The 23,096-nt window shown below is 30.3% G+C and overlaps 1 protein-coding gene across 4 annotated transcripts in view; it reads right to left on the bottom strand.

The window, feature by feature from the left end:
- Positions 1 to 23,096, bottom strand: part of LOC132940422 (serine-rich adhesin for platelets-like) — a 49,058-nt gene that overhangs the window by 7,139 nt on the left and 18,823 nt on the right. For 3 of the 4 annotated variants that reach the window (XM_061008024.1, XM_061008027.1, XM_061008025.1), the window contains exons 6-15: positions 10,137 to 10,301; positions 9,686 to 10,018; positions 8,787 to 8,972; positions 8,616 to 8,720; positions 7,525 to 7,938; positions 5,709 to 5,903; positions 5,346 to 5,518; positions 2,031 to 2,108; positions 1,882 to 1,957; positions 712 to 774 (exon numbers count right to left, since the gene is read on the bottom strand). In XM_061008024.1, the coding sequence (XP_060864007.1) occupies positions 712 to 774; positions 1,882 to 1,957; positions 2,031 to 2,108; positions 5,346 to 5,518; positions 5,709 to 5,903; positions 7,525 to 7,938; positions 8,616 to 8,720; positions 8,787 to 8,972; positions 9,686 to 10,018; positions 10,137 to 10,301 (1,788 nt within the window). The remainder of the gene's footprint in view (positions 1 to 711; positions 775 to 1,881; positions 1,958 to 2,030; positions 2,109 to 5,345; positions 5,519 to 5,708; positions 5,904 to 7,524; positions 7,939 to 8,615; positions 8,721 to 8,786; positions 8,973 to 9,685; positions 10,019 to 10,136; positions 10,302 to 23,096) is intronic. The other variant, XM_061008026.1, reaches the window with a different exon arrangement.

Raw genomic sequence — 23,096 nt, 5'->3', positions numbered from 1 at the left:
CGTCGTCACCGGAAGAAGACGACGACGATGACCCACCCGCAGACGAGTCGGACGAATCGCGAACCGATATAGTCGTCGTGGTGGAAGTTTTACGTCTCTTGCAGTCCAAGTCTTCGACTATTACGTGCTGTGCCGGCGGACACGCGAACGAGTTGCAGTTCTGCAGCGCATGTCTCGACGGTTCCGGTATGACGCAGTCCTCGGCCAAGTGATTGGTGCGCTTAGGCGGCGGCGGCACGAATTTAACTGGCCTGAACGACTTTGGAGCGGCCACTTCATAGCTCCGCGGGGTGTTGCGTGCGGACGCCACCGCGGGTGTCGAGGATGCGGGCGTCCCGGTTCCCACGTATCCGTTCTCCTCCAGCCATCGTCTGGCGTCCTGCAGCTCCTCCGACGATACGCCTACTGTGTGCCGGTCCTGCCGCCCCGCGGTCTTCCGGTTCCAACACTTCCGGGGCGGCGGCGTCGGTTTTCCCGTCTGGTCGACGGACGACAACTTCAGGCTGGTCTGCAGTTTCGTCAGCAGTTCGACAACGGACGAACGCCTGAGCGGGTCCAGGGCCGGCAACGCGCTCTCTAGATTGGCCAAGGCCCCTTGCACTTGCACCAATATCTTTTGGTTCACTTCCTCGCCCGACTCAGTACCCGAGTCATCGACTGCGGTCGCGATAGGTTTTACATTTAAATTACACATAGGCTTCAATAACTCACCGTTTTTTCCGTTGCTCGTGGTGTTGTCTGTTAGGCCAGCCTGGGCGACGACGTCCGTGCACGCTGAAATTACATTAATTATGAATAATATACCTACATCATCCGCCATTATTAAAACAAAAAAACCAAGGTGTATTATTACAGTATAGTAGGTACCTACTATAAAGTATACTGTACAATCAAAAAACCAACAACCGTCGAAATAGTTAATAATACAATATATTAACGTAAATATAATATTTCAAATGTCCTGGTTGTATATACCTAACAGCTAATGCCAACATAAAAATATCAACTCTATGCCGAATTTAAGTTACAAAATGAAATGATGCCAGAATCTAATCTCAGAATTCCAGTTGAATTTGTTTTAAAAAAATAGTGCAGGCAATTAAGAATATATAATAGAATATAGTATACAAATATATGTATTATGTACAGTATACATTTATACATATTAATGTAGCTTATACGACGACATCGTTCTACAATGTTTATAAATGAGATGACATACTTGTTTACGTAAGATTTTGTTCGTATAAATAAATATAATACCTACCTAATAATATTACACATTTGTAAGACGTTTATTCACAGTAACATGTTATTATCCTTACGAATATTTGGTATTCTAACGATTTTACTTAATACTATACTTTAATAATTATTTTTACGTTGATCTTGTAATTCATCTATTATACGTTTATACCTGGGTGCATGGTATATAATAAAATAATAAAGGTATTTTGAGCAATTATATTTTTGGCAGGTATGAAAAACAAATCTAATTCTAATAATAACAACAACAAAAATTAAGTAGGAAAGTATCTAACACCATTATTATGTTCTTAAAATTATTCAACTAATTTTTGGATACCTACCTATCTTAAAGTTAAATTACATTGTACTGTAGTGATAAAAAAAATGATTATAATATGGCCAAGATGAAATTATTCATTTTGATTTTAAATAAATATTTTTATAAAAATGTCCTTTTTTTTGTAAATACAATATACATATTACATATTACATATTAATATATTATTACATATTATATAATATTTTATTGGGTAAATAAAATAATTATATAATTGCGAAGATATGATTTAAATTATGACTAATTTAACATGACGCAATTTGGTAATTAAATTAATTGTAATGCAGTTATGTTACCTTTCTGTTCTGCCATGATTTGCCTTAACCTGGCTCTGATTTTCTTCCTTTGATCGTAATCTGGGCAAGATTCCAACTAAATAATTAAACATTTGTTAAACAAACGTACAAGTAAATTATCTTTACAATGATTGAATAATGATACTAACCAAAATTTGTAATTGTTTTTCGTCCCAAATATTATCGAGTTCTTGTTCGTTTAGGTTCTTCCTAATCACAGGAGATTTCTACAAAAAAAAAAAAACGAATGGCAAATAATGTTATGTTCATACTATGCTATTATAATGTACACACAATAGGCTTCGTTCTATTTAACCGGTCAATATTGTGTTAACAGGTGTCAATCTAAATAAGGACCCTCGTGTACAATACGCATAAATACAAATTTATGAATTCACTTGTAAAAATAGTTGGCAACATGTTTTATTTGTTGGGACACGGCCAGACATTGCCTTAATAATATTCATGGAACCAAAGATTTTAGGGTTTTCCATGTGTTAAATCCACAACTGCCCATTGGAAATATGCACAAATAACAAAAACGAAAACCCTTAAATGTGTTTAATTTAGATTTAAGGTGGAAATATTAACATTTCGAGAACAGACCAAACTGCAAAACAAAACGCATTCGCCCGATTCGTATTCCTGGCAAGGTTTTGGAGTAGTATATCTTTTTATGACCTACCTGTCTATCTTTCAACTTAAAATCGTATATTTTATTATTATCAGATATCTGTATTAATTTTAAGTTTTACTATAACTATTATTCATTACCTATTATATTATAAAATACTCGATCAGACCAATCTGCCAAACGTCGTAGGTACCCTATTATTGTGTACCAATATTATGGTAATTTATAACTTACGCCGGTAAGTGATAACTATAAAACGTAAAACAATATAAGAATCGATTGATTGAAGGCGAACCAATAAGTCGGACTGCACTCACTTGTACGTGGGTACTTGCCGAACTCAAAAATACTTAAAAATCTAATGTGAAAAATATTATGATAAATTAAGAGTTTCTCGCTTATTGTCTTACTGAGAAAAAATTAAGAAAAAAACGATTTTTGTCAGCGACACGGACACACTCAATATACACAGAAATAGTTGCGCGTGTAGCCAAGTATAAACTGAACTGCGTGGCCAACGGAGCATTCGACGTCGAGTGAACCACCGCGCTGACCAAAATAGGATTTGCCTTCAAATATTATTTTCGTCGTGAAACGCGCAAAGCCAAAATGCGTTGTCCAACGGGTAGGGAAATTCACTGTTAGTAGAGTAGTAATACTATTATTGACCGTTGTATTATGTTCGGTAAACGTGCGTCTGAACAAAGACGTCGATTTTTTTTTTTCAGCATATTATTTCGTCTTAACTTATTTATTTATCGCGATTCGCGAACGACGTCCAAACAACGGACAGGTGGACACATCCTTTCCTTATAAGATCGTTTATTGTTTAAAACGAAATATACGCAAATGCCCGAAAACGTCGTCGCGACCAGGCAGGGGAAACAATTAATAAGCGCCAGGGCGCGTGAACGCCGTAAACAAACACAAAGCAATTCGAATATTCTCCGTATTTATAAATTTATAACACATACATTGTTGATATATATATATATTGTATACTCGTATGTGACATCATTTGGTAGCAAACGGTTCTCAAATAATAGATTATATATAATTCTACTAAAGTGCTGTCCCTTCACCACAAGCCTACATGCTATTTTTTATTTTTATTATTATTTTTTACTTTTTTTATGCTTTTTCTGTCACTTCAACAACACTTGCACAAAAATAACCGTATAGATTATTGAATTTCTCTAATAAAAATTAAAAAAATATATATATATATAATTCATACTTCATTGTTTGCCTATATATAGCCATATACGCACCTAGTAGGTGCCTTAATGTTTTGTTCTACTTTGTACGTTTATCCTAATCATCATTTTTATATTTAAAACACTATGATTATATTCTAAGTATATTATAACCAAGCAAACTAAGAAACTAACCAAAACAAAAACATATGCATTGTTTTACATTTTTATATCAATATAAATAAACATGTTGTGTCTTGGTTGTAAAATATATTTTATCAGAAGGATATGGGTACCTATTATGGTAAAATATTCAAAGTAAGCACCTAATATAATATTATCAACTAACATTGTCCCATGAAGGTTTCAAATAGGTACCTATCTAGATCCAATTTTAAAGTTATGACAGAATAAATAAACACAACAAATACTCACCAAGTAGGCACAGAGAACCATGTAAAAGAAAATTTTAATTACTAATTAAACTGATAATTTTAATACCTAGTAATTTATTTACTATGTATATAAACTGTATGTAATTATCTTAAATTAAAAAGGGTAAATTTTTTAAAGTGTATAATATACCTATTGGATAAATATTATGAATATTTTTGTAAACTAATTCAATTTTAAGATAGTCAATTTTTATAATAATAAAATAATTATTTTAAAGTTACAAATAACAATAACATTAAGACGAATTATGGAAGATGAAGCTATTTTTAACATTTGTAAAATACTAAGATTGTGTAATGACTATCAACACAACCGTTAAATGTTTTTCTGACATATAAATACCATAAAATAAGATTTTTTTTTATAGTATTACATACATAAAAAACTGCAAACTATTCAGCCAGATTTTTTATACTTATTGGATGCAAAAACACAAAATAAATCATATTAAATGTATGAAATTTATTTACAATTATTAATTTGATATTAATACTTACTAAAACTGAAATTGAAAATGTATTAAAAAGTAAAAACTGTCAAGATAACAAAAATAATAGTAATAGTTGTACCCAAAACTTTTCAGAAAATATATTTATTTTTCTTTTGAAACGATCTAAATGTTTATTGTCCACTTCCCACAATGTATTTGCGTTCTTACTTCAGTAGTTACACATGCATTTCTTATGATAATTATATAAAATATTTATAACTTGCAGCTGACTATGCTGTCGACTCACCAACTATTGTGTTCTAGTTTTGGCCTGATATCTATTACCAAGTTTGGTATTAGTCTGTATAGTCATACAGGTAATATCAGATACCTAATATGTTTAATTTTTAGACCAACATTTTTAGCCAATTTGTCACTGTTTGTACTAATGTGTAGTTGTATGAATAATAGGTAATAAATAATAATGTGTAAGTACCTATATGTTTTATAATGTGCTAAAAAATATCAATATATTGTACATTAGTACCTATTGAATAAGTTAGAAATTCAATTATTATATAATAGAAAAATATTATTAGGTATTTAGAACTCATACAGAAATATATGAATATTCAACAACAAGCAGATAGTACCAAACAATGCCCCAATTTTGATGTTATTACGGTTTTTTTTTTAAATTTTACATTATAATTTATGTATTATAGTGTGTATAATATTATAGTTGTACCTGTGCTCTTTGTTTTTCAACTTGGTTAACAAGCGCAGCGCTACTTGTAGTGTTAGTTGAAGTAGGAGATTTGTTTCCTTGCTCCATTCCATGAAGGATGACTGATGCACCTAAAAATTTGTTAAGTAACGCACGGGCTTCAATGTCTTCATTGGTATCACCACTTTCTACAACTATAATATTTGGCAAAAATAATTTCAGATTAGCACAGACATTTTCTAAGTAATCACTAATCAATACAATATTAATATATTAATATTGATAAATTAATATTAATATATTTTTATAATATTTTTTCATATGATATTATTATTTTATGTTGTTATATAATATATTTTATATTTTATATTAATCATTGTTTACCTAGATCGGCATTTCGCATTCTAGTTAAAACGTCTTGTACACCAGTCACTCTTGAATTGTTGTCAAGGAAGGATGTAGCAGTTCCACTGTTTTTTGTTGTATTCACTTTGGTAGTTACTGTTTTTTCTTCGACTTGTCGTGAGCTACTAGACACATCAGATTTAGCCGTTTTGTTCTGTTTCAAACTAGATGAAACTGAAATATAAAAGAGTTCTTTATGTTAGGTTTACATTTATCATTTACTATAAAGCATTAAAGCATTAAATCATAATAGTATTTTTTTTACCACTAGACAAAAATTACTTCAACAATTTTTAATATAATAAGTTTTTTTTTAGTTTTATTAAAATCATAAATGTTTACCTATGTTCTAATATTTTTTAGAAAGTTTATTCCTTACTATAATTGTATTAGTAATAAATTCTGATGGCCAAACGCCAAATATAGTCTAACATATTATAACTTTTAATTTATAAAAGAATTATTTTTCTTATTATTATAATTTACAATGTATCAATATTTGAATGTCTAATAAAAGATACTAATAAAAGATCAAAAACCAAAATAGACATATAACTGTACCAATTTATTATGAAAAGATGACATTATTCAGTATCTATCAATTGAATAAACACAGAATAATAAAGAGGGATTAGAGTGATAAAAATATTAAAACTATATAAAATATTCTAAGGATTATGGTTAAAAATTAACAAAGTACCATAAAGAATTATTAATTAATTTAAGAAAACATAAACACCTTATAGTAACTTGGTTCCTATGTCCTATGTACATTATACTTAATAGGAGAATTGGGAAGTTACTTTTTTTCGGTAATTAAATTACATTATGAATTAATTTTTCAAAATTGTAATTAAATCATTCTCAAGTAACTTTCTTTTTCGTTGGTGAAGTTATAATATTTTTGAGTTTAAAATACAACTTCATTACAATTAAAATTACTTTTTATTTTTATTTTTTTTTTTCAAAAATGTTACCAGAGCTTAAGAGGACGCTATACAGTAATGTGTTGTCTCCATGTTACAAGTGCGTAAGATACCAAATTTAAACTCAGCAGATCACTTTATCTTCGTTAATTTAAAAATTAGAGTGAATTGACCTAATATGAAACTTGATGGTAAGAAGATCATCTGTGTTTGCATGTGAGTTTTTTTACGAAAGTTAAAGTATAGTTTTAGCAAGTTTTGCGTATCTATATAATACAACGTAATTTCAAAATGCTTATACCTAACTCACTTAAAAACTGAATTATCGTAAAAAACCCACCTATAAACACAAATAATATACTTACCATCCAATTCTATAATAGGCCGATTCACTCTAATTTTTAAACTAACAAAGCTAAACGTGATCTGCTGTGAGTAAATTTCGTATGTTACGCATTTCTAAGACGAAGACAACAAAATGACTGTGTAACGCCTTGTTAATAATTAAATTGTTAATACGAGTATTGACAATCGAAAATATAAAATTAGATAAAATTTTTATTTTTACTACAAAAAAGTAACTTAAATTACGTATAAATTATTTATAATAAAATGTAATTAATTTACAATCAAATTACAGTTGGACATGGTTAACTCGAGTTTGAAGGGGCCGTCCAAAAAGTTCAAATTGTCCACGGATAATACAATAATAGAAAATTCTAGGGACCGGCAAAAAGATCGATGATTTGGAGTTAAAAAAGTTCAAGTTAACCAAGTTCGACTGTACTTAAAAAGTAAATTTGTTACAGTAACTTGTAAGTTGTAACCTAAGTTGAATTAATATCACTACCCAATTGATAATAAATTACCAGTGGCTTGTTGAAATTTATGTTGAAGTGCCTTGATTGAATCTCCGCGCACCAAGCTTGATCTTGGAGTGGATTGTGGCGATTCTTCAGATTTTTCATGTCCATTTAATTCTTTGGACGAACGCCTACTGCCTTGACTAAAACTTTCTTGGCTAAACCTTTTCTGGATATTTTCAAATTTGTCATTGGTTCGGCTTCTTTTAACTACTTTATTTCCGTCAACACGATCATTCTCACTGAGCTCTTCGGTTATTTCAGTAATTTGGGGACCAGTATCTTTGCCGATAGCTGTTGTCACTGTAGTGACTTTAGCAATGCCTTTTTTGGCATCTAAATTATCTGGACTCTGATAGGTATAATGTCCCCGAGTAAGTTTTCCTGATGGTTCTTGTTCATTCACAGAAGACAATTCACCTATAACAAATCAAATATCATGTCATGTATTCTAGTGAATATCTATTGTAATTTTACATCATAAACCAGAATAATAGAATTATATTCTAAATATGTTAAATATATTTCTAATAACGGTTTAAATCATGTAGATATTAGGTACCTAACATCCAAAAATTTAATTATAGTTAAGTCTGACAAAAAATTAGGTACCTGATAAAATCAAATTATGTTCCCATTGTATTTGTGAAATTTGAAAAATTACAAGAGCTATGATAAAAAGAAAAAACACTATGGGCCATGTGTACGAAAATATTATAAAACTAAAAACTAGGCCAATATTCAAGACACAGTCCCAAGAAGGTTTCATTTAAAAATATATGATGCACTAAGTTGAACGTAATATAGTAGTCGCACTAGTCTTAGCACTTGCCGTTGCCATACACAAATAACGGCTTTTGAAGTGCTTCGAGTTTTTTTGTGTTTTAATTACGTTTTGGACGAAGTCCAATTTGAATTATTTTGTTTTATTTTCACCTAGCCTAACGCTCAATCACGTGTCATTGTTACATAACATAATATATAATATAAACTCGACATTTTTCACAATAGTTTTATTGCAAAATTTAATTTATTAAGACTCCGCAATTAAATAAATAAGTTGAAAATATATAATATGGCCATGTGAAGGTACTAACCTTTCAAGAAATCTTGTGTGACTGAAACGTTTCCAGATCCATCGGACCGCATAACACTCTTTGATTGAAATACTGTTGATTGACTTTTACTTTTAACTATAGTTTCTAAAACATTTTAAATATTTATGAATTATTTGAAAATCAATTATCCACACTAATTTCTTAAAATACCATTGTTTTGATCATCTTCCGATTTCTTTATAATCGAACGCAACGAAGTAATTTCGTTGGGGTCTGTAAATCCATTTTCTTCAAAAGTTGAATACAAACCCTCATCTTTAGTATCAAGTATAAAACTATCTCTGAATTTTGCTTTTGGTTTTTGTCTAGGTTGTGACTCTAACTTGGAACTTTCTTCTAAAATAAACATAATATATTTTTCATTATTCGATTTGGATAGGTACAATAAAAACATAAGAGTTTTTTTTAACCTACATAGTACATAATTAATATGTATCAGTACATAGTGTATTATACCGATACATATTAATTATAATTTATTTTTACGAATTCCATTATGAAAAAGTGTTTTGTTGACAGGTCTGTGCGATGTAGACAATGTAGTTCAAACGAACAAAATATAATATTAATTAATTATTATTAATTAATCTTGATTAATATAATATATACTTTTTTATACGCTAATATATAGACTTGGAAAATGATAAGCTCGTTGTATAAAATGTAACCTAATATTATGCAGACATCATTTTTACAACAACATGCTTTTCGAAATTTATCATTCAACATCGTTTGTTTGAACAATTCGATGTAATAATTTTAATTTATAATGGCTGCTAATACGTCAATTTATGACGTTTTATAAATTATAATATTATACCCGTACTCCGTAGTAAAACATGAGGATAACCATTAACTATTGGCACAACTAAGGGGGGGGGGCTTAGCCCCTCTGACTAAGATTTAGTCCCCCCAAAAAATATCTCTTAGTGATTTAGATATAAGCCCCCTAAAGGGTTATTTTGAATAAATAGTTTTGTTAGTCTCCCCCAGAATTTTGACCCTAGTTGCGCCCATGCGGATTTAACCACTATATATAAATGACTTACTTGCGTGTTTTTCGTGCTTGAGCACCAGATCCTTTAGCTGTGGGGATACCGGCGGTTCCGGCATGTCGTCGTAAATAGGTTCTTCTTCGTTTTTGCCGATGCTCTGCAACGCTTTCAGACCGAACAGCGGTTTGCCCTTATGGTCGGTGATCAACTGATCGACGCCGCCTTTTTGATCGGACGCTGTTTGGTACACAGTGCTCGACGACTCTTGTACCGTATACGTGTTCTCGGATTGTAGTGCTCTCAGACCGAACGACTTGTGTTTTTGATCAGATGCCTGAGTGTCGCGTGATTCGTCTTCGCAACGGACAGACGACGATGAATCGTTCTCTGGAGAAGAAACAATACAAGTCTCAATGACAACAACGCGCAACGTAGAAATATAGATAGACCATTGATCTGTGAAACGCGTAAGTATACAGCGAGGTTTGCACAGTATTGTACTCACCGCTCACGCCGGATTGATTGGCGTTGGTTTTCCTGAGAGCTCTCAATCCGAACAACGGTCTACCATTGTCGTCAGTGGGACCTACGCCGTAGCTGGATGTAATCAAATCAGTAACGTTTTGTTCTTGATAAAGGTTTGTGCTGCTGCTGACTTGTTCACTTTTTACTGCAAAACAAATAATAATAACAAAAATAAATACATTAATTAAAATAATAAATTATGGTATAAAATACCCGAGTAAAAAATAAAATACGCCCGACTCTTTTTATAAATGTAGGATAAACCTGAGTCGTAAAATAAAATTTTTTGAATTATTTGAAAAAGTTAAAATACATAATATAAGCAATTTGAATAATGATGCTATTATATTATTATGTTATAACAACTGCAAGCAGTTCAAAATAATACGTCACACAGGCATAATAAACAGCATTCGTGTTGTCAAGTTTGCAGACTACAAGAAAATACGGGGCGCTCTTATTACATCTAAATTAATAAATATTATATCATGTTAAATTTCATGTTAAAGATTTATTGTAATAAGTAATATTTTTATTTTTCGAGGAAGGAAATACATTTTGGTTTTTAGTTTCACGCCATAAAGAAGATTTTTATTTTTATTTTTATTGTTACTACTTACTACAAGAATATAATTATCAATAACATAACGACACGTTAATTTATATTATAATTATTACGGTGCATTCTAGTTGCCTCCCATCCTCATCGTAAGTAAAAAGGTTAATATACACTAATTGTATCCAGTGATCAGGCATTTCATAATTATATACGAATACGATTTGTATATCAAAAATGTTCACACTATTTGTCTCCTATATTATAGAATTAAATAGTGGTTCATAAACTTCGCTAAAATATAGTACCATGTAAATAAATGAATTTATGTACGTATGCATAATTTATTGTGTATAATAAATTAGAATTATAAAATATAAATGTATAGCTACGCATATTTAATATAATATAAATTAATAGGTATACCTAATATGACATAATAATGATAGACATTAAACTTATAGGTTAGGTGGTTTTATTTTAAGTCTATAAAGAACTTCATACTAAAATTATTAAAAACATTTATTTTTTAGACATTTAAAATCATATAGTACGATTAAAAAACATCAGTCTTGGGTACATAATATTATCACATACGTGTATACAAACATTGCAGAGTTATTAAAAACAGTAATATAATAAATTATTAGTCAATAAAAAACATTTGTTACTATAATTATAAATGTATTTATAGAACGTTTGAATAGTTTAGGAACCATTTATACATTTATTGCCTCATTTACCAGTCCATTTGGGAGGTAACTATATTCTTTTTTATTACGATAAACTTTAGGGTACATCGGGAGGCAACTCGTAGGTATATAGTCGGGAGGCAATTCGTACAAAAATTATCGACTTTTTTTACTTCGGAAGGTATCTAGGCGCCCAATTATTATGAGTTAAAACCATTAATAAAATTATTACTTGTTCAATCTAATAACATGACAATTTAAAATGTTAATTTTTTTATTTTGATTGTAATTGTTGTTTATAATTGATAATGTATAAGTATTAATGCATTGTACCTATAGGCATACATTTTATACAATAACAATTTTTGCGCCATAGTGTTTGCGTCTATAGGTACATACTAGTTATAATATCAAATGTAACTAGTTATAGTATTAAATTTAACTAGTACATAGTAGATACAATTCAGTGTAAACGACTTAAAAAACATGTCAACTATTTTACCTAGATAGTAGATACAATAAAATAGATGTAGACTAGATCAAGAAGACGTACATTCGAACCTGCATAGTATTATGATAACTCGTTACTTAATTATATAGATAAATGATAATAATAGCACGTTACGATAAAATATGTCTAATATAGATTCCGACTACCGAGCAAATTGACATTACGCCTGAAATATGCAAACTTAATAAACCTACGACTAACGACCATACGTTTACATAAAGACGGAATAAGATTTTCGAAAGTGTTGTTAACTTATTACATTTTATATTATTTCAATCGAATTAATTTTTCCAAGATACCTACCTTCTAATTATTATAAATGCGAATTTTAATTACGTCGCTATATTTTTTTTTTTTTACGTATGGTGACTTATATCTGGTTGGTGCCACTACTGTTTGGGAAATATATTATTTTCCTAATACCATTAAATTAAATTTAAAATAATTTTCGAGGACCAAAAATATCGGTAACAACCAACAATACTTGATGAGAACAAATTTCTAAATTCATGTAGGATTATGTCAATGATAGCCACCGCACGGTTAGTGATGTGCGTATCGAATGCGTTATCGTTTTATACTTTTATGTTACTTATTATACATTACTATGGGAAAGCATCAAATCTGTATAGGTAGTGTCAAAGAACTGTTACGTGACGGTTTTTTTCCTAATTTCCATATCAATTATGTTACGCAACTGCAATTTCCTCCGATCTTGGTAACAAACATTTGGGAGCGTAAAAAAGTAATTCAACTACAGTAAAAAAAAAAAAACTCTTATACAAGATTATCATTTTTATTGGCCAATATTAAAATATTAAAATTAATTTTATGTATAAAAAATAAATAAAGGTTAGGAAAAGCTAGGAAACTCCTGTAAAGCCGAGTTTACACTACACCGACTCGTGTCATGTGCCGTTTATTTATTTGTTTAATACATTGGTAACAAAATGTTGGTAACACGTTACTTTCAAGTTGAATATGTATAACTCAATATATTGAATATATTGAATATTGATATTTTGAATATATTCAACTCTACACGATAACACGGTGAAGACTCAGCCCGGCTTAAGGTTTTTGTACACATGAATATCATAGCTACCTACTTTCGATGAAATGTAATGTTTACTTATATTTGTCATATTAAATTATAGATTATAATTAAAGAAAAGAATTAGTTTAAACGTTAAATGGGTATATTTTACTTTGGCAAATTTATGGAAGAATAATATTGAGATAGACGGATACTAATGCTAATATATATTTAGGTTAAGGTTAAGAAAGGTTTTTTTTTGGTTGGAAAACGAATCAATTTTGAGCTAGCCATTTCAAGTTTCATTTAGTATTTACATAGACTATCCTAGAAACAATTACGTCAACAATTCATAATCCCATTTGTCTGATTTAAATCACCGTGCATTAGCCAACAAGTGAGTATACCGAAACAAAAAGTATTTTAAATATACAAAAAATGGCCTAACTGACAAATATAGGATTAAAATTATGTATATAACATTTTGATTTGTAAAACATAAAATGTTTTAATTCTAAAATATATACTTATAAGTTATAAGTTATAAATTATTATAAAATATTTCTATTCAAAACAAGTTATAAATTCTTTGTTTTGTCTAATACACATCAATACATCATATTGATGATTATTGATTATAGATAAACACAATAAATGTATATTATATTTATGGATTGATTTTGTGTGTAATTGTTTATAAATACGTTAGGTACTTATTATTACAAACTTTATAAATTGTCTAAATCTAAGAACTAGGAACATTTTACATATAATATGCTTCTACAGTTCTATGACCTATTGTTTTTTGCAGTTGCAAATAATCTAAACAAGTTCAGGGCAATAATAACAATATACACACTTTAATTTAGGAAAAATTATTTTAAACACACGTGGGTAACCTGTATGGCTGTATAAATGCCAAGGTGACTGACAAATGTTTAAAACGAATGGTGTTATAGTTATGGCCTACATCGGTATCGTCACTTTTAGGTTAGTGCTATATTATGCGTGTGTGCGAGATGATATATTGTGTTAGTTTTTTATTGTGATAGTGAATTTTTTATTATTCGCAGGAAATGACCAACGGAAATACGGTTACGGACTACAAAATAATTGACTGGTGCGCGTGTGATTTAGGTGTGTCACCCATATAATGTACCTATAGGTACCTATAAGTTACGTGTATCCATAATTTATTTTCAAAATATTCTCCCAGATTGCGTTATTCAATTTAATACTATAACATATTACAGTATTCAAGGTACGAGAGTGGTTGAAAGATAATTTGCTACTAACAACCTATTGTTGTTTGTAACGGGAGTGGACTGAGTGGAGTGTCTAATTGAATACCTATAACATTATATTATATAGATGCATCAAAATCTAAAATAACACATGCAAATATAAAATAATATGGTGCAAGGCCGTGTAAGGTTTCATTAATTTAGGAGACAAAATAATAACTTCTGACCAAAATGTTTAGGGAAGTATAATAACTAGGCTTAGGATTTTAACAGTAAAAAAAAACCACAAAAATGCTCTAAAAAATGCAATAATGCATTAAAAATTTTTTCTGAATTTAAAAATAAAATAGACACATGGTTGATATTATGCACGTACTTATTACAAAAAAAAATATAAACAAAATATATACCAGTATTTACACGATAAAACGCACGTTCGTATAATTTAAATTTGAGCGATCAGACACCGAAATGCGTGATCAAATAGCCTAATTAGCTTACAGATAAATTATGAAAAATGCTCTATAAACTTTAAATATGCCCTAAAGGCTTAAAACGTCAAAAAATTCCATAAAACTGCATTTTAAGTTAAATTTGTCAACAAAATGCAAAATAAAAACTATAATAAAAATATAATCTGTATCAACTATAACAAGTTTTCTGCTTATGGACGTACGTGTTAGAACATCAGGAAAAAAAATTACATTGCATCAAAATCCCAACACTAGTAATAACTTATATTATATTTAACATCTACCTATGTATATAGTACGTATATATAACGGTGTATACTAATTAGATAGGTACATATATAGTTAAGTCAATAACTCAAATAAATACAATTAATACGAATTAGGTATTATCGTATACGTCGTTTAAATTTGCATGTATATATTGTATTATTTTATAAAAAAAGAGAAAAAAAGTGAATTAAAATGAGAAAATTGAACACATCACTATACAGATTGGTTATGGTACTGAAGCGTGATAGTCAAAGTGATTAGACTAATTGATACCGATACATAAATGTTAAATATACCTATTAATATTATCATCTAAACATATTTAAATTTCAATATTTTTAATATAGTTATATTATTATGCTACACCTTTGCGCATATAAAATCACTAAATTACAAGTAGGTACCTATAGAATATAGGTTATATTATATTATAATGTACTCAAGTTAAAAAAATTATTTAGTTAGTTAATTTTAATTAGAAAATTTTTTAAAGACTACCAAGAAAAAAATTGGCACGACTTTCGGCAATACTTCGAGTCCGAGCCTAATAGCCTTCAAGGGTTATTTTAATCACAGTTCCTAGATTTATGGACACGAGTATAAATTTGTAGCTCGCACCCACATCGAAGTTCCAATATATTAAAATACACATTACTTAAAACACACACTTATATCATTATTATTTAGTAAAATAAGTTCATACGCATACAACAATATACAGTTTGTTTATGGTGGAAAAACGTGATGTCATTTATTATTACCGATACGAAAAAGCGTCTGGCAATGGGCCCGTCACGAATTATCACCACTGACACGATTTTTAGTTAAAATTAAAACGTACGTATTACGCATATTCACTTAATCAGTAAACTAGGATGTGTTATAAGTATAACTTATTAGTTATAACTTATACATTTTATAATATTGCAGGTTGTTGAAGTGTGGGGTAGAACTATTTAGAACATTTTTTTGGTACAAACAAATATGTTTAAATTATTATACTGCCTATCATACAATAAGTACCTACTACGTACACTATTATTTGTACCTATAAACTAATAATAAACTTATAAACATGTATAATAGTTGTGTAGTTATCATATCTTGAAACTTGTCAATATAATAAACTCACCAAAACACATACGTTATATAAGTATAATACAATTTGTTTTCGCTTAGGTACTTGATACATTATTTCAAATATAATAATTAACAAATCTAAATATAATAAATAGGACGTGCCGAAACATATTAATTTAATTTTTGAAAAACGATTACAAAAAAGTTAATCACTAAATTATGAAAATTGTAATCATGTCTTAAATGTAGTTATTTTTAAGTTTAAAATTTGAATCTTTAATAAAGAAGTCGTAAAGTCCTACATGTAAACATATCGCATAAATATTAAGTTATTTAAAAAAAAACTTAACTCAATTTCTAAAAGATTTGCTTTATAGAAAATTATAATAATTATATTTTATAGTTTTTAAGTAGGTACATTTCTTAAAATATATTTGCTCCCCGTCGTCATAAAAGTGATAAAACTAGATGTTTGGTATAGCCGTATATGCGATAAGCCCATAATATAGGGGTAGCTAATTAGCTAGGAGATTGCTAATAAAATAATATAAAAAGTATTATGAAATAAAAGAATTGCATGCGTTATCATTGCTTATTAATTATTTGTTAATTTGTATATTAGCATAATATAATAAGTAAATAAGTACTAATAACTAACAAATACGCATATTATCATTGAACAATGAGTAGATTATACAGGTACCTAATATATTCAACTAAATAAATACAAATTATTGGTGTAAATTTGATTTTTTTTAATACCTACGTATTATAATAAATCTAACTACACTTTATAGGTACCATTTATATTTTTTTGTCAAATAATATTTAATCAGTAATTACTACATAGGTTATAGGTACCTACTTATATTTATTAATTGTACAAGCCCTTAACATTAATTTTAATGATTGTAAAACGGTTTATGTCTTTCTACTTCAGGTGCCAAGTACAACAACTTAAGACATATAATAGTCGTTGACACTCGTTGTTTATCACTTAGCCGCATCTACCTTCCGGGTATATTTTATGATAAGTATAGATAGGTAATAGTGTTTGATCTCGTTGTTTGAATATTAATTAGGCAAGTTTAAATATGTCATTTTCAACCGGATAATGCAATTATTTGTGTGCACCTATCGTGAATGACAATATAATTTAATTAATAATTAACTATAGTTATTTAACAACATAGTGACTGATGTGCCAGTGTAATATAACCTTGAAAATAACTTAATCAAAGTTATAATCGTATGAAAAGTATTATTGATTGTGGGTTTTGGGTTTAAATTATGAGTGTTAAGTTATAGAATCAAATTTAAGACGTAAAGGGTAACAATTTATATCAATGGAAGTTTTAGTACAACAATTATGCGGATAAAAAGCTGTACAAAAAACAATCAATTCGAAGGGCACATTAAATTTCAAATACACAATTGAGTTTTAAAAAATCATAGAAAGTAAAATCTCGCCGGAACGAATTAACTATTATAAGTTTACCGTTCCGGAACAATATGACGCGTTAATTTGTATGAAATATGTTTTCATTTAGTAAAAAAATAATACCTACACTTCAAGTTAAAACTAGTGGCTATATAAATTACTGGTTAAGACCTGAGCAAAAGTTTGTAACAATTTAGCTGGTAACATTTATAATATTTCAATTATAACAATGACATAATTAATTTAACTAACTTTCTAATAAGATACTTTCAAAATCTTGTAATTACGTTAACAATCTGTTTAGATAAAATTATTAGCGCGAAATAATAAAATATACAACTTAAATTCATCAATATGTTCTATATAAACTCTACGTATTTAATCATACATTCTACATTCAAGTTATAGGGACCTACCACTTTCCAGGTACAACTAAATGGGTTTTTTTTAAATAAAATGTGTAAGTACTTATATTATATACAACGCTTAGATTATTAAAGATACTTTTTACTTATTACACATTTGCATTTAGATTTAGAGCACACGCAAACAACATCATAATTATAGACACTAAAATTGTTTAAAATCTGCACTTAAATATTATTCATTTGAGCATTAAAAATACAAATTATCTCTTGTAATTTATTATAATGTTGGTACGCAATGTATAATTGTATGAACTATGAACAACTTAAAAACATTTTAAATATATTCATTGGACTTTTCATTTATTAATCAAATATTTGTATTAAGAAAATAATAAATGATTGTTACACTATAATACTAAATTTTTTTATTTTATTTTTAGATTTAGGTAATAGTTAATATTTAGAACAACGTATTAAGTGTATAGATTATTAAACTACTACAGAATAAAATTAAAATTGTAATATACGAATATTATAAAAATATATTTTTAGTTAGTTGTAACTTGTTGTCTGACAATATAAATATTGAGATTGATAGATTTTATAAAAATGTATATAATATTAAATAATATCCATTATTCTCCATAATCAATTCCTTTTCTTACAACATTTTATGGATTGATTATTCTATAAATTTGTTATCTTTCTAACACACAACAAAATAAGTTACCAGGGTGGCGGGGCATAGAACATTTAATGCTCATGACCCAGGCCAATACTGTGCGTTATAAATTATGATATAAGAATTTAATAATATAGTTGAACAGTTGATATAAACAAATAAACAAAATATGGAAATAATAATAATATATGAAAGCCTTGCTCCGTCCCCCCAATTCGAGCAATGGTTTTTAAAACAACGTAATTTAAATTTGTATTTGAATACGTAAAAACTATTAAAAAATGAAAATTGTTCGACACCAAAATCATGCATAACGTCGTTTAACAGCTATAATAATAATATAATATATTACACATTAAGCACGATAAATTAATGGTCTCTGTGTAACGGCCAGCTGACATTTGGTACGTGCGAAATTTTGAGTACCTATAAGTATACTTGGCTACCTATGCATTATACAATAATAATAATATAGGTAACTAATATCTACCTACTATACCTACAAATATATAATGATGACATTATAACGTAAACCTTTTCGTTTCGAAATCAATAATATTAGAACACGGGCACTTTTAGAAATCATAAGTACGCATAAGGATACCTACGCTAAACGCATATACGACATATTATCTACAATCTTTCCATACCTATTGTATTATATACCTAAACAATCTTTCCATACCTATTATATTATATCTACAATCTACCTATACATGATTTTATACACGCGTCACCACGTCATGATGTAAAATGTAAAAGACCGGTAGCCGGTAGGTTGACATTAAGAGTGTTTTCGGCCGTTAAAAATACTCCTAGCCCAATGCCCCAACGGCGGCCGATCGAAATGATGACCGGCATTATAGAGCATCCGATTATATTTTATAAATAGAACCGCGCGATAAATAGCACCACCGATACCGACTCTATAACTACCCGCCTCACAGTCCGGCCTAGTGGTGACTGCTGTTGTCCGTCCAGATGAACGGATATAAAGGTCGTAACGATCGATCAGGAAATCGATACGGCGCTTGCCCGGCGGATGACGATATAATATTATTGTTTTTCGCACGGTTTTCCAGATACCAAGACCCGAGATCTGTGTGCGTACATGATACCACGCGGCGGTATAGCGCATTTAACAATAGTAATAATACCTGCACTACATTGCGACAATATTTAATAATTGTAGCCAACCAACACAATTTATAATATGCACAGTACACGTCAATATAATAACATTCTGTACTTCTGTAGTCTGTACGTACCTAATCCTGTTGGACGCAATTTTTGGCGACCCTATTCCCGCGCCGTGTGTAGACTTCTGTTCGACTGCAATGTCCGAACAACACTCCGATTCACTCGTCGGACGTGCGCAAATCCACACGGTACTAACCCGTGGTCACCAACGATAAGGGGTTAAAGAGATTGAAAACGGAAAAAACGAGTGAGGAGGTGTCGTCTACGAACCGGTATAAAATTATTTTCTAGCCGAAAAACAGACGGACGCGACGGCGGCGACGTGTGCGTACGTGCGGTCCGGTGCCGTGTGACGGATTGCCTGCCGCATGTGGCATGTCGGACGTCCTAACCGAGAAGACCTCATAACCGCATCACGCGCGCTCGTCCCTCCTACCCCCTCCGGCATCGTACAAACCTATGGCCAAGCGGCGCGGTGCGCGGGGGGATTGGCTTATACGGACGGCCGCCGACGTTTAGGTATATTATCGTTTCTCATCGTGTATAATAATAATATTATAATAATGATGATAATAATGATGCCGATAAAATAATATTATTATTTTTACTACTATTATTATTGTACGCTGTACACGTCCTCTTCAACGTCGTTGTCGTCGTCGTCGTCGCCGGCCGATAACCCGATAACACGAAAACCTCATACTTCGGGACGGACAAGACGTGTGTGTACCTAATAACTAATAAGTAATAACTATTATAGGTATATGATGTACTATATAAATACTCGCCACAACGGTGGTCTCTATACCTATTGCACGCGCGTGTGTACGGTTTTACTCAAACAGGTTGTTCGCACGCTAGACTATATAATATTTTAATATGTATGTGTGTAATAATACTGACGACCGTCGGCACATTTTTCATTTGTTCCTATATTATACATTATAAGCATACAGGTCGATTACAGTAAATACGTCGATTACAATGTTTACAATATACTCACGCCCAGTGGCGGATTTTCAACATTTCTCTGTGTGAGTGGGGGGGGGGGGGGTCCTAAAAATAATATATATTTGAAAGGTACCTATTATTTTTTGTTTTTATAAACGTATAATTGTTGAAAAATTAAAAACAAATATTTAACAATATAATATTATTTCAGTATATTTGAAATAGGTATATAACCTGGGTGTAAGCCGTAAGGTAATACATCGACTCGTATATGTCTGTGTCCAATATAATATGATATTATGTACATTTTAACAATCGAACGCCCGAACCGAGCGAGACAGGCCGTCTAAAGGGCGCAGACTTATAAGTATCATAATTATATACACCGAATAAAGTAATCACGCTATCGTCGTCGAACTAAATCTACAACTCACGTGTCATCATATTTTTCTCAGTTATTGGCAAACGGACAGATTTCAATGTATAAATAAGCCCTAAAATATTATAATACACTATATACGCCGATACAATACTACCATGGAATATATAACATTTGAAATGCACACATAGCACACGTCCATAAACGGTCTGTTCAAGTTTTCGCCAAACCGGAGCTGCACGATGGCCCGACGAGCATAAACCATTTCTGTATATAGTTTATACTGCGGTTCAGACATGTGTACAGATTTTTATGGGCTGTATTTACAGTTTTGATTTATGTGAAAAAAAATGCAGTCGGGTGGCAATTATTTTACGTGTGTATGTTTGTTGTAGCCGTTGATTATATTACTGTGCGGCCCGGGACGAGTGATGGTGCGAAACGATGTAATGACCGGTGATCGAATGGTAGGTACCTATTATACTATTATAGTATATTTTATGGGCACACGTATAGTCAAAAATTCGAAAATCGTTTGGCGCACGCCGCCGTGGTTGGTGGCACATTAGGAGCTGCTGCGCAATATTCAATACGATGTGCGTACCTATGTTATTATCATTACCGACGGAAGTTTACCAGCAAGCGAGGATGACCAAATTGTTGAACGTGCGATGGTACCTATTGATGACTATGATGTGTTTAAGTATTCAAACAACATTGGCGGCCACCGATCGACAATTATTATTAATTATCAAATAATTATTTATCGTTTTTGTACCTAGTTGTATAAATTGTACACGATAATAGGTATATAATATGTGACAGACGACAATTCGCGGCATTAAGTGCTGGCAATAAGAACTATTAAGATATCCTAATTTTAATTTTGCTGATATTTAGAAATCTAATATTTAGCTTATTCTAAAAATTATAATTTGGTTGGTAATATAAATGTAATCTATAAAATGATAATAAATATATATATTATATTTATAATATGTAATTATATTGTAGTTTTATACAAATACAAATTAGTACGCAGCCACAGAAAAAAATTAGGTGTATCGACGTACAGTGTGTGAACTATAAAATATTAAATAAGTATTATTATTAACCACATTTTATAATTAAAATATCGAAAAAAACTATCCTAAAATTAGGAATTATCAGTGGACAATGACTGTAACCAATGTATTAATTCAATAATAATTATACATTAATTGTTTACCCTAATAAGTCTATGAACCTACACAACTTTAGAAATGTATAGCTATGTTTTTCCTGTATTACTCGTTTTTGTATTTGGTGGAAAATGGAGACAGTAAAATATGTCAGTGTGTCGCTGTGCGGAGTGTCTCCTACTCCGCTCCGGCACTCCAGCAAGCCGTTTTCAATAGAATAAATAAATGATTTCAATATCTTGAACTGTATTCAATTTACTGTAAGTACGTTGCTTAAATTATAACAAGATATAAGAAGATTTCTAAGCTTCCGGCAGCCGGCTGCCCGTAACAATTTCTCATTTGCTTTGCCGTAAATTAATGGTTTGGTATGCCTAATACCTATACGCACAAATGTACAATAATTAAATTTCAAAAATAAACCGGAAACCAATGTAATTAATAGATATGAAATAAAGTGAACCAAAATGTTATCTTTGTAATATTCAAATATCAACTGTTTAAAATATAGATGTATACCTTCGGGCCTCGACACACTAACTAAAGTATTTTTATATTTTTGAATATGCGGTGCTACTGTACTCTTAACACCAAGTATCCCCGCCTGTCCACCAATACTATAGAAAAAAAAACGTCACAAGCTCAAAATGGAATTTTATTGTGTGTTTTTTAAATACTATAATATACTATAAATGACTTAAATTTTTTAATTGGTAGGTATTCCAATAAAATAAACTGGACTTGGTGGTGATACAGATACCTACATAAAATATTGTTATCTGCCGGTGAATTATTTTTTGGCATGGTCGTTATTATTTTAAATATACATTTAATCACGTCATGTTTGCTCAATTTTTTTTAAACATTTTAACATTT

This window comes from Metopolophium dirhodum, chromosome 3 (assembly GCF_019925205.1).
Source record: "Metopolophium dirhodum isolate CAU chromosome 3, ASM1992520v1, whole genome shotgun sequence".
NCBI classification, from domain to species: domain Eukaryota; kingdom Metazoa; phylum Arthropoda; class Insecta; order Hemiptera; family Aphididae; genus Metopolophium; species Metopolophium dirhodum.
This window is presented reverse-complemented; position numbering and strand designations above follow the sequence as displayed.